The sequence below is a fragment of the Megascapheus bottae genome, chromosome 9 (assembly GCF_031878675.1).
Source record: "Megascapheus bottae isolate mThoBot1 chromosome 9, mThoBot2.hap1, whole genome shotgun sequence".
NCBI lineage: Eukaryota > Metazoa > Chordata > Mammalia > Rodentia > Geomyidae > Megascapheus > Megascapheus bottae.
The window spans coordinates 5,994,591-6,008,470 of NC_143517.1; the positions used below are offsets into that span (position 1 = coordinate 5,994,591).

The 13,880-nt window shown below is 35.3% G+C and overlaps 1 protein-coding gene across 2 annotated transcripts in view; it reads right to left on the reverse strand.

The window, feature by feature from the left end:
• The window catches only part of Atp6v1h (ATPase H+ transporting V1 subunit H), a 100,942-nt gene that overhangs the window by 15,171 nt on the left and 71,891 nt on the right, over positions 1-13,880 (reverse strand). For both annotated transcript variants that reach the window (XM_090338819.1, XM_090338820.1), the window contains 4 exons: positions 13,512-13,690; positions 11,146-11,271; positions 7,438-7,539; positions 4,899-5,012 (listed from right to left, as the gene is read on the reverse strand). In XM_090338819.1, coding sequence (XP_090194945.1) covers positions 4,899-5,012; positions 7,438-7,539; positions 11,146-11,271; positions 13,512-13,690 — 521 coding nt within the window. The remainder of the gene's footprint in view (positions 1-4,898; positions 5,013-7,437; positions 7,540-11,145; positions 11,272-13,511; positions 13,691-13,880) is intronic.

A 13,880-nucleotide genomic window follows, 5' to 3' on the forward strand; every position in this document is an offset into this window, starting at 1 on the left:
AGAAGCTAGTACTCATAACTTATGCTGCTTGAGACAAGGTTCAAAATGAATCTTGAAACAGAAAATAGAATAATCTACATAACATCCTCTACCTACAGAATTCAGTGATTATTTCAGTGAAGTCCTGAGCTGTCCATATACACATATTATTGCTTCTGCATTAGGCTGATTACATTTAAAATCATTCTGCAGGAGAAAAATGATGACATTTTATGATGTTAAATTAATAAGGTATGAACAGAAGTATGTACAAAAATTCTCTAAGTAAATGGTCACTGGTTATGTAATTTGCTCAAAGTTATGAATATAGTAATCTATCACTGCTGAAAGGAACAAAGGCTGCATCAGAAATGCCTCGATGAGGCAGGAAAATTCAGAGGTGCATGCTGTCATGGGGAAGAGACAGCCCAGATGAGTTGAGGTGCTCCAGAGTGTGTTAACCATCCCTTCCTGCCTCCAAATCTTTGGTGATTCTATTCTTTCCCCAGAACTCCCCATCCCCACTCAGGAATATTTGTAATCAATTATTCTGTGTCAATATGCATATAAAATGGAAGGGAAGAGAAAAATGCCAATTCTAAGACAAGCAAATTCAAGAAAATAACTTTGTAATAAGTCAAGCTATATTTTCATATGTTTTATAACTCTATAATCCATATGATATAACCCCAAATCTATCCCTACATAACCTTAAAACTTAATATTTAACTTTTTAAAAGGAAAATCAAAATCAGTTCCCCAGTCCCATGATTTCATAAATACTCAATTTAATTTTACATGTAATTTTAATTTTATTATGTCAAAAATCATAATTTAGTCCAGTAAACCAAAACTTTAGGAATAATATTCTAAGGCCTAAAAATCTCTAGTGTATGGGTTGGGAATGTGGCCTATTAGTAGCATGTACGAAGCCCTGGGTTCCATTCCCTGGAACAACATACATAGAAAAAGCCCAAAGTGGTGCTGTGGCTCAAGTGGCAGAGAGCTAGCCCTGTGCAAAACATGTCCAAGGACAGTTGCTCAGGCCCTGAGTTCAAGCCCCAGGATTGCTAAGAAAAGAAAAGAAAAAAATCTCTAGTGTAGACGAGAAAATGTAAACAAAGATTGTGCTGGCAATCTGAATCAAGCCCAGTCTGGAAGCCTAAAGGATCTATTCAAGCTGTGAGCAAAAGATACTGCCACCCAGCAGGCAGACAGACTCATCTACAATTTTAATTATTCACAAATGACTTACTACATTACAGAGTATTAAAACCTATCCCTTGCAAAACCATTCTATTAAATCACAATGAACATAAAATGCTAAAAGAAGGTCAACTATGTTTTCAAGTTTCCACTTCATTTTAATATAAACAGCTTCCAGTGAACTTTATAAGTGCAATGAACTAAGTATGCAGAACATCAATGGCACATTTTATGCCACAGCACATGAGCATACACACATTTCCACACAATCCCCATTTCACGTAAATAGCAAGGCCGTCTTTACAATCATGTTAATAAAGATAACTAAGATTGCATAAAGATTTTGCATAAAGATAGGTATCTAGTACCTCTTTATATTTAGGGATATACTTTGCAAAAGATTAACTTCTCACGTGAGATTCTACTCAGTGTCATATAATCTGATATTGAAATAAATATTACTTGAGTGTTTTTCACTCTCTAGAACAAAAGCTATGAAAGTGTAAAAGTCAAAAAAGACATGTAAGTTCAAATCTTCATATGAAGATTCCTTCATAAAGAAAGTGTAAAGATCTGAATGTATTGGTATACGTCTATAGTCCCAGCATGGGAAGCTAAAACAAGAGGATCATGAGTTCAAGGTCATCCTGAACTAAAAGCAAGCCTGGGATATGAAAACCTGCCACAGAACAATAAAGAGTAAAGGAAAACATTGATACTAAGCACCTCCAAAGGAGATTTATCAAAGTTAATACATTAAGATTTAAAATAGGTAGGCACATGATTAAGGAAGAGGAGAAAAAAAATGGATACCCTCCTTAGTCAGTGATAAGTAGCACAAAAACTACTGTCTATAAAGACATAGACACACATACAGACACAAAGACATACATAATCATGCATGGAAAATATGCAGTGAAACTAAGTCAGGTTTTAAAATCAAGGTAGAAAATCAAATTTTAATCCATCTTCAATGCACGATCAAAAACTCTCAACCAAGTATTTTTCTCTACTGGCAAAGAGAAAACATGTCAATCTCCTATTTCATAGATATCTTTCATACATCAGAACTATACATCGAAAAATAAAAAATAAAAAAAAACTTAACCAGTGGCTATAATTCCAGTTACTCAGAAGTCTGGGATCTAAGAATTATGGTTCAAAACTAGCCCAGGTAGGAAAGTCCATGAGATTCTTCAGACTCTTTAGGAAAAGGAGCTATTACAAGAGGTTTATCTTTGTGATTGTTGTTCTTAATATACTATGTTATTTTTCTCTTTTTTTCCCCCTTATGGTTAATCTCATATGGTTACTGTATCTGACTTTGTTACCTTGTATATTGTATACGTTTGTTTGTTTATTTGAAATAGGGAAGGGAAGGGGGAAAACAAGATGACTGGGAGGGAGTGGAGAGAGGAAAGGGGGACAAAAATATGAGAGGGAATATCAATGTGTGAGAAGTAATGCACCTACTGTCCAATGAATGTAACTGTAACCCTTCTGTGCATTACTCCCACAAAAAAATAAAAGAGCTATTAAAGTGGATTTCTTATTAAAAAGGTATAAGTATATTTTAGCATCTCTAACTGGAACAAAAGGAAAATTCAAATGGGCCTTTCACAGAAACTTCAGGAAGAAAAAAGTTTTTATAAATATAAGCTCACTTGTCACAACAGACTAAATGCATTAAATGCCAACATTTAAAAATAGTTCTACAAAAGACATTTGAAAAGTTACAGATATAAAATTACTACTTGTATTAAAAAAATCTATCTCAAAATAGAGAAATCCAGTAGTATATGTAGTTTTTGCAAGTGAAGTTTTACCCTCCTGCTCATCAGATAAAGTATCATTTAGAGTACGCTCTGCTTTTTTCTTCTTACACCAAACATAAGAAAACATAAAATGTTTTCAGATCATGAAGTGCTCTAAGTAAGAACTCTGAAAGCTACTCAAGTTCATTAACTTCTTTCCTCAACTTTTAATGCCAACTGTAAGCCACCAACTATCTGTACCCAAGAATCTTACTGCTTTCCGTATTACCTATGCAATACATTCTCTATAAACTAGCCACAGTGATATTCTCAAAGCACAAATCAAGTTTTGTCATTCCACCACTTAAAAACCTTTCAATGGCTTTCAATCCATCTAGTAAGAGTCAAATGCTGGTCAACAAGACTGCTGGAAATACTGGCCCTCCTAAATGTACTTTTCTATGCAGATGCTGCAATTTTCCCTTCATACTAGTTTCTCAACTTCAGGATGGCCAAAGGGTTCTTTAATGAGGAAGTTGCCTGTATATAGAAGAATATTCAATAGCATTCCCGGTTTCTACCTATTATGTGTCATAACCCCATTAAGTATCAAACATGTTACCATGAATTTGCTTTAAACAAATGAGGCTCATTTCTGCCTTGCCTTTTCTCCTTTCTCTACCTCAAATGCTGATTATTCCAATAACTGAGCTGTCACACTGCTTCTTATCTATTATCGTCTTAGCCTAACAGTTTTGGCTCTATTTGGAGAAGCCTTTTCTAATTGTCCTATGCAAAGTTGCACTCTTCCACTGTATCTTTAGCCTGGCCCTTAAAATAACAGGATACAACACAAGTGCTCAAAAAGCCATAGCTACAAGAATGCATAAATATCAGTGTTTATGAGAAAACACTGGAAGTATCATGGCCATGAAAGTTTGTATACAAGCTCCAAGGCAACACGCCTAGTTTCCTGCATTGTATTTGCCAGTATCTGCATATGTGCCTATTCTAATACACCATTAATTCTGTCCTTCAGTAGTATTTTTGTCAGTTAGAATCAATATACATTGGTTCCTTGTGCCTTAACAAAAATAGTACAAGCCAGGGCTCCAGTGGCTTTCCCCAGTAATCCTAGCTACTCTGAAGGCTTTTGAAGGTACTGCAGTCAGGAAAGTCTATGAGACTGTTATCCCCAATTATCTACACAAAAGTCAGAAGTGGAGCTGTGGCTCATTTGATAGAGTGATAGCTTTGAGCAAAACAGCTCAGGGACAGTTCAAGCCTCGGGGCTAGCACATAAACAAACAAACAAAAAAAAAAATCCAGTCCAAAATGAGAGCATCCTTCAGAAGGCAGGGAATATAGGAGCATTTCATCTGTTCAGAAGAGTGTTGAACTGGCAACCTACAGCTAAAAACAGCCATCCCAAAGGGAATCTTCATTCAATTTGTCTGCTACTCTTTATCTTAAGGAGATACAAAGATCAATAATCTTGATTTTAAAACTAAAACAAAGGGGAAAAAAGCAAATGCTAGAATGAATAAAGTATACAAGTGGAATCTGTCTTAGCCTATAGCTTGCATTTTTATGTGAACTGGTAAAATTCATTCAGGTTAACCATACACTGCATAGTAAATTTTGCAAAACTGTAGAGGAATAGCAGTCCAATCATATGCCATTCAACAAGAAACACTAGTTCACTTTTACCTCAAGGACCCATTTAGTTACTTCTGGAGTTGTTTTCATTAGTAGTACTATGTGATCCTTCCTTAAGTCCCCCTAGCGAAGCTAGCCCTTTTAGAATTATCATGTCACTGCTCTAAGTTTGTAAAATACCCTTACTAGAACTTTCACTGATTTTAAGGCAATTACTTATCAGAACATTTCCGTAAGAACTTTTAGCATGAACAAATGAGAGCCTGCAGTCACGATAGAGGAAAACCCATGGAGACATACCAGTTGTGCACCATGAGCTTCTGCACAGCCAGGAGAGCGTTGTAGCGGACCTGCTGGTCTTCGTGGTGCATGTGGTTCATTACCAGCTGCTTCCCGCCCAGCTGCTCAATAATGCTGCAGAACAGAACAGAGTTGGTAAAGACATTACCATTACTTTTTTTTTGGCCAGTCCTAGGGCTTGCACTCAAGGTCAGGCACTGTCCTTGGGCTTTTTCAAGGCTACCAGCACTCCACCACTTGAACCACAGCACTACTTGCAGATTTTTCTGTGTATGTAGTATCAAGGAATAGAACCTGCAGCTTTGTGCATGCTAGGCAAGCACTCTACCACAAAGCCACACTCTTGGCCCCCAATTACTTTTTTTGTTTGTATGTGTTCTGAGGCTTTAACTTAGGACCTAGCTGCTGTTCTTGAGCTATTTTTCTCAAGACTAGTGCTCTACCACTTGAGCCACAGCTCTACTTCCAGATTTTTGGTAGTCAATGGATATCACAGCCTTTTCTTCCCAGGCTAGCTTCAAACTGTGATCTCTAGATCTCGGCCACTCGAGCAGCTAGGATTATAGGCATGAGCCACCCACTTCACAATTACTTTTCAATTTATATTCATCACAGTACAATGTTCAAACACACAAATGATTTTTTTAAAAAGTTACAATTGACTGAAGAAAACAACACATCTTCCTGTATCGCAGACCTCAAGGATTCAAATGTTTTCTTTTTTTTTAATTCCTAATGACAAATCTAACTCATATCCTCATTTCTTGATCTAAAAAAATGTCATCTATCTGGGTGCCTCAAAGAACACAACGTTCTAGATTAGGTTTTTTGAGGTTGAATATGAAGTTAAACTTGAATATTTGCAAATACTTCTGGCTCACTTAAAATCTGACTCATGTAACTAGTGAATATTATCTCATATGAATAGTAACATAAGACAGACCAATGCTAACTCCACTAATTACTGGGCTATGTCACAAAACAGGCAGCAGGGGACAGAAGGTTATAAAACTCCCATGTCAATTTCCTGGGAAATCGGACTTTAAGATCCTGCATGTTTCTCATAATGATGGGATATATCATATGACCTTTTGGGCAGTGAAACAGAGAAAATTCATGTTTTCAAGAGCACCAAGATGAAGCATTACGTTTCAAGAACATTGCATATCTGCCACCATAATCCTAACACCATGAAAATCCACTTACTGTAAACTCAAAAATCAGTGACTAAAAGATAGCCATTTGCTTCATGAATAGAAGCAAATTCTTCTAACAAAACCAATTCTTTTCAATTGTATAGTTACTGATAAAACTATGGAATCTCTTAAATTCGTCCCCCAGTATCTGGTGGGCAATACCTGGGATTTGTCAGCAACAAATGATAGCTCAATGCAATAGATAAGACAGCCTTGCAGGTCAGTAAGGCTTCTTGGATCAATAACAATGGATATACTGGGTTAGAGGAAGACAATCATCTCTATGCTTTTTCAAATTTTATCTGAAGAATCTTTTTAAAAATTGAAATGAGGGCTGTGCCTTACTCCTGTAATCCTAGCTACTCGGGAGGCTGAGATCTGAGGATCGCACTTCAAAGCCAGCCCAGGCACTAAAAAGTACTTGAGATTCTTATCTCCAATTAATCACCAGAAAACCAGAAGTGGTGCTGTGGCTCAAGGGGTAGAGCACTATCCTTGAGCTGAAAAGCTCAGGGACAATGCTCAGGCCCAGAGTTCAAGTCCCACAACTGACAAAAAAAAAAAAAAACAACTGAAATGAGGGGAACAGAGTACTAAAAGAATAAATATTATCTCATAAATCAGCTTTTTAATCAGATAGACTAACAGCAGAAAATCATTTATCTAGTAAATTTCACCCTACCATATATGGAAAAAGAGAAGCTTCCATACAGTTGCTGTGAAAATCAATGATCACAACACCTAGGCCCTGCAGTACAGTAAGTCCAGAGCTGTTTATAGCACCAAAATGCTGATGGCATGAGGACTATTCCTACTCATCACACACTCATTGCTGTCACCAAAATAAATTCTAAATAACATTTTCCCTGTTTAAAACAACCCAGGAGCACTCACTGCTCTTAATAAAGGGAGACAAAACCTTCACAAACAGGCCCCAATCATCTACTTTGGAGCCTCTGTACAGCTCCAGGAGCAGGGTTACATGGTGTTCTCAGGCTTGTTCCCAGCCAGGAAGACAACCTATCTGACATACACATTCTCCTCCTTCCACATGTCACAGCCTCTTGGGCTTGGAAAGCTGCACAGCACTTCAGTACTACATCAGGATGGCATTTTAAACAGCAAACAATTCACATAAAGCAGACATAGATATGCAAATAACATGGCATGACCATGTAAAGCCTAGTTGTTTTCAGTGTGAGAGGGAACATACTATTGTTGGGGCAATCTTAATTTGAGACGTGAGTTTCTATCCTATTTACACACAGAATCAGTATATTGTATATTACCAGACTTCTATGCTGACAGTTAGAAGAAACCGGACGCCTCATGGTGTCCCTTACCGCTTGCCCCGGGGATAGTGGCGCACATACTCCCCAACATCATGAGCAGCAACAGCTAACACTTGTGGATCATCTGACACCTCCAAAAGTTTTGTCAAGATTCTGAAAAAAAAATGTATTCTATGATTTCTACAGAACACAAGACAGCACAGCACAGATAGATGTTTATAAATATAACCTTATTTTTCTAAGAATTTCACAATCACACCAAGCTACTCATTTTCAAATCTTTTCTTTTTTTTTTTTTTTTTTTTTTTTTTGCCAGTCCTGGCCTTGAGCTTAGGGCCTGAGCACTGTCCTTGGACTTTCTCAAGGCTAGAGCTCAACCACTTGAGCTTCAGTACCACTTCCGGCTTTTTTTTTCCTATGTATGTGGTGCCGAGGCATTGAACCCGGGTCTTCATGCATGCTAGGCAGGCCAACCCCCGGCCCCTCATTTTGAAATCTTTATATCTAACTAATGGGTTGCTTCCAGACTCAAAACCAGTAAATAACACATAACTCTCCAAACATCAAGAACTCCTCTCCTTCCTCCTTTAGAACGCAATTAGAACATAAATAAGTTATTTTAATATAAAACTAGCAATAGACCTTTGGTACATAAGCCATGGTACCTACTGTTAGTACTAGGGCAAAATCTTTTCAGGACCCTACATTCAAAATGGGAGATGGAGCACTAGTGCATACACCTACCATTGCTTTCTCTGATTCTAACAAAAGCCGGCATATATGCTTTACAACTAAGGCTGAGCCCATTATGGCAAGTGCATGTTTCTTAGAAGACAAAAGCCCAAATCATCGTCCTGACTCTCTCCTAATACTTTCCAAAGAGCACCACATACAGAAAAATATTCCATTGGCTTCTGACAGATGCTTCTGAAAACAGAAGCCAAGGGACCAACAGCATAGAAGGCTTCACTTGGTCAAGGTCTGACTGCCCTCCTCAATACTGACAGAAGGCTGTTTCCATCTGGGAGTGGACATGTCCTTGGGAATGAAGCAGTGAGGCACAGTGCTCAAAATCTAATAAGCTAAAAAAGGACTTTCTTCCTATTCAAGGAACTCGTAACTTCTTGAACATTATTCCTTGAATGTTTAAATGATACTATACTGTGCAAAAGCCCAAAAATAGATGGAAAATGTTTGAGAACTAGGTAAAAGATTAATAAGTAAAACCTATTGTATTACAATATACCAGAAAGACCCACTTCAAAATAGATACATAAAAGCCTTACCAAATTAACAGATCCAACCTAGTAGAACACTGCGAGCATAAATTTACTTCTCAGCGCAAATACCTGTTTTTATCTGAGTCCTATCGTCCTAAGAAAAGACGCACCATTCTTTTCCTACTTCAGTTCTCTTCATGTAACTAATCAACACTTTCCATTTCTATTCCTTACTCCCTGACCACATGTTTAGTCTTTCTAAAATACAATGTAAGATTAATGATAATAAGGATCGTATTCTATCTCCATTACTCTGCAATACATAGAAAAGTATTAACCATAATAGATGCTGAAGAAATACTTGTTGAAAACAACAAATGTCCATGATGCCTTTGGGAAAACAATCAATAGCCCTTGATTTATTTTTACTTTCCTTTAACTTTTTTTCAGGGCTCAAAGCTTCATATATGCTAGTTAAGCCTTCTACCACTTGCAACATGTTGCCAGCCCTATTCCTGACATACTGTAAAATACACAACCCCTTTATCCCTGCCTTTCTCTCTCCAGGAATCTTTCCAATCCTGGTTTTTTTGTTGTTTATTTTGGAGAGAGTATAATAAACATTTCCTTCCCAGGGCTGCCCTTGAACAATACTCCTCCAGATCAGGCTTCAGAATCACTAACATTACAGATGTGAACCACACATTACAGATGTGTGGCTCCAAGGCCGTGGTAAATTCTTAAAGACTTCTGGAAATTTGAAGTTTATGTATTGTGTTCACTTCTATTCTACTTCTATATCATAATGCTGTAATGTTCAGTGTTCATTAAACTATATTTTACCTATGATACCATTTCTCAAAGGCAGTAGGCACATTTTGGACCCTAAGTGCACAAAATAAAAAAATGTACTTTGTCTCTTATTCAAAATAAGTTTAAAGCCAAAAACAGTTACAACTTAAAAACATTCTTTAGAACAAGAGGTTTTCTTTCCCTTTGCTGCTGTTTTTGTTTTCTTTGCCTTTTGTCTTATTAGTTTATCTGTCTTTTAAAGACAGGAAGAAAACAGAACGATGGAACAAAGAGTGAACAAATGCAGCAGTGACACTCACTAGAAATTTATTGAAAATGAACTAGGAGAGAGAGGGTGGTAAAAGGTGACACCATTCAAAAAGAAATGTACTCATTACCTCACTTCTGTAACTATAATCCCTATGAACATCATCTTTACTATAACAATAAAAATATGTACATTATTTGTAATAATGTACATATTGGTTTAAACGTTAATATTTTGATCAAAAACAAAATAAAGTTTGGCCTAGTGGTAGAGTGCCCACCTAGCATGCACGAAGACCCAGGTTCGATTCCACGGTACCACATATATAGAAAAAAGCTGGAAGTGGTGCTGAAGCTCAAGTGATAGAACTCTAGCTTTGAGAAAGTACAAGGACAGTGCTCAGGCCCTGAGCTCAAGCCCAGGACTGGCAAAAAAAAAAAAAAAAAAGTGGGAGAGACATAATTTTAAAAAAATAAATAAATAAAAATAAAAAAATAAAAATAAAAATATGGTCTTAGTCATAGCTTTATTTATGTACCCATTAAAAAAAGCAATCAAGGAATGATCAATACCACAATAGGGATAAACTGTGTAGACATTATGTTAAGAGTAAGAAACAAGCCCTGCAGTGCACAAATACAAGATTTATATAATAGACAAATTCATAGAAATATAATATAGATTAGTGCTTACTTAAGTGCTGGGTAAATAGGTGCATAGAGAACATGCAAATATAGGGTTTCTTTTTGAAGTGATGAAACCATCCTGAAATTAATTATGCTGATGGCTGTACAAAAAACCAATGAATATAGTATAGTAAATAATATCTCACTAAAAATAAAGCTATTTGGCCCATTTATCATGACAAAAGGAAGTCTACAGAACATAGGGGTGAAATGCTACTTTCAACAAAAGGGTGCTGGTTCAATTATTTATCAGGTAAGGAAAGAAGTGAATTCTGACTTCATTTCAAGCTTTACCCCAAATCAGCTCCAGATTAACTGGAGATCTAAATTTAGGAGACTAAACAACACTTATTACAAGATAACAGAAAGAAACCATTGTGCCATGGTAGGCAAAAACTTCTTAACCAAGAGACAGAAAAGTATTAGTTATGCAGGAAAAGATTAATAAATCAAACCACATTAAAATTGAAAGCTTGTGCTTAAAGAACCATTAAAAAAGTGAAATAGTATAAGGCAGAGTGACGCAAAAGAGTAAAGTAATGAATACATCATCAAAAAATTTCAAGTTCAAAATACAGAACTCCATAAAACGAAAATAAAATTAACAAGCACATCTTCAAATAAAGCTGTGAACAAAAGTACGAAAAAAGGTATTCAATCACATCTTTCAGCAAGAAAATGTAGGTTAAAAATCAGACAACATGTGGAGAATAACAAAATGTAGAGAATAACAAAAAATGCTAATTGGTTAAGGACACAGGTCTTCAGAGCACAAGGCAGAATAACAACTTACTTCAGGAGTTCATAGTTCTTCTCGTTTAACCTCACAGCATTCTCTCTCCAAAATTTCTCAGACTTGTGCACAGGACTCCATTCTAATCTTCCAGATTTAAGTTCTGAACTGTATTCATCAAAGGAGCTATAAAATGTTTTTTTTTAATTTCAAGTTCGTAAGAATATGAAAGCTACTCCAAAACTAACTAGCAAAATAAAATATCTAACTGACTACCTTATTGATATTAACAAACTACCACTAAACAAAGTTTAAGCAGTTGAAAAATTATTTAAATCATGTGAAATATTATTCTAAGTAGTAAGGCCAGTACTCAAATGTCAAATTTGAATGTTTTGATATGAAATGGTAAAATGGTATTTGTTTTCAAAAGCTTTACCCAATAAACATATAAATGTGCATCAGTCTAAAAAAAAAAAAAGGCAATCTATCAGAATTTCTACCATGACATATAAAACACTATCATTTGTCAAACCACAAAATATTGTGAACATTTGTAAAAGCAGAGTTCTAATACTATTAAAAACTATAAATATCACAAACTATGATTATATATCATAAAATAAAATCATAAATATTAGGACAATATTCTGCCCTTTGATTATCAATAATGTGGAAATGATTTATTGTTCAATCAATCCATTACAGATTAAAAGCAAAAACATTTATGTATATAAAATATAAAAACTACAATAATGTTGGCTTAAAAAGAACTTTACTATGTATAGTAACTTAGTTATACAAAACATTCAAATAAACTTTTTAATGTGGTTAGCCACATTACGTAGATAATATCAGGACATACATGAACTTTCTTTCAAGTTAAAATTCAAGAGATGTGGCCACAAAATGTTCACTGATAATTCAATGTAACCAGGATATTCTAAGTATTAGTTGATCAGAGTTCCTGATCGAACAATTTCTTGCTTTAATATAGGCCAATCTGCATAAGAAGTTGACTATAATTTTTAACATTCATATCTTAAACTTTATAACAACCAAAATAGATACATCAACTGTACCCATCACTCTATTATCTTTGTGTAAATAAAATGATGGGAAATCTCCCCAAGAGGGAAGGCTCTAACCTTCCTTGCAATGGAAGAATGATGCAACAGAAGACATATAAAGAAATCTGTTTTCATAGCTGACAATCAATTAGATTTTCCTTTTTTTAGTTTTTATTATCTTTTTTATTAAAGAATTAATATTGATTTTTACATCATATTTCAAATGACGTGTATAACAAACAAGTATTCATACAATCACTAGCACTTAGATTTTAGAACATAATTAAAATTAGGCTGAGGGTTTGTATGTCAGAGATACATATTAATCTATGTAATAAAACATTATATCTATAGTCATAAATTTTTATGTCTATGTAATTGTAGTTTTTATTATCTTTAAGTAGTTGAACAAAGGAGGTATCATTTAACAAAGCAGTTTCCCAATACAATGCATCTTGATCAATATCATTCCTTTTACATTATCAGCACCTTCACCAGTTTTCTTTAAAAGCTATGCAATCTGTATAACAATGTAAAGACTTGGGGAAAAAAATCATATTAAAGTAAGCCACACCTAGAGAAACATAATTTTCAGGGTTTTCCCTCATTTGTGATAACTACAGTGTGCCTATAAATCTACAAGTAAACACACTGGATGGTAAAAATAAATAGAGAAATAAATAAATAAGTGCATATATGCATACTGGGGCATGATACATTATATGGGATTGTATGCATCCACACACAGAGAGACTTAGGGGAGGAACACAAAGGCACAAAGCCTATGTGCAACTGATCATATAAAATAATATTTATTAAAATGAACTCTAGGAAATGAAAACGAGGGGATTTTTGTTGTTGCTACTGCTGTTTGCTTTCTTCTCTTGTCAGTTGTTTGTGTGTGTTTGGGATGGTAAAGGGTGGGCACTGAAATGGAGGGACAAAGGGTGAACAAATATAGCAGCAATACTCACTAGATACTATGTTGAAAATAAAAATGACAGCAGCAAAGAAAAACTGGAAGAGAATGAGGAAAATGTTACTATTCCTCAAAAAATGTACTCTCTATCTGACTTATGTAGCTGTAACTCCTCTGTACATTATCTTGATAAAACAATAAATATTTTTTAAAAAAGAAAACTATGCAAGTCAGTGGGTACACCTATAGTCTCAGCTACTGAGGAAGCTGAAGTGAGATGATCTCTTGAATATATGAAGCTGAGATCTGCCTGGGTAACTTAGTGAGGACTCTCCTCTTCATCAATCTCAAAACCAAATGAAAACACAACACTATTTAAGTCAAGCAAATCCTAAGAAATCCAGTATGAAGAAACGTAAAATAAGAATATAACCCACCTAAGGTCCTGGACACTCTCCCCAAGTTTGTCCAAAAGAAATTTTATATCTTCACTGATATCTTCATCATCATATTTCTGTTGTTCCAGATTCTCCAACTGTTTGAGAACTTTGCACTGAATCATAGCCAGAGCATATTCTTGGCGAGTTTCTCTTTCAGTGGATTTTTCTAAAAAGTTCTGGGTTAAACAAAGAGACAATGAGAATCTAATATAATTGTCATGTGATATTTGCAGAAATCTATATTTCCTTTCATATCTTCCTAGAAGGAGGATATCCTCCTATGATTCCTCTTTCCTGGACACTAAAACACAAGATACTATCTAAAAAATAAAATAACTGAAGCAAAAAGTGCTGGAGGCATAAATC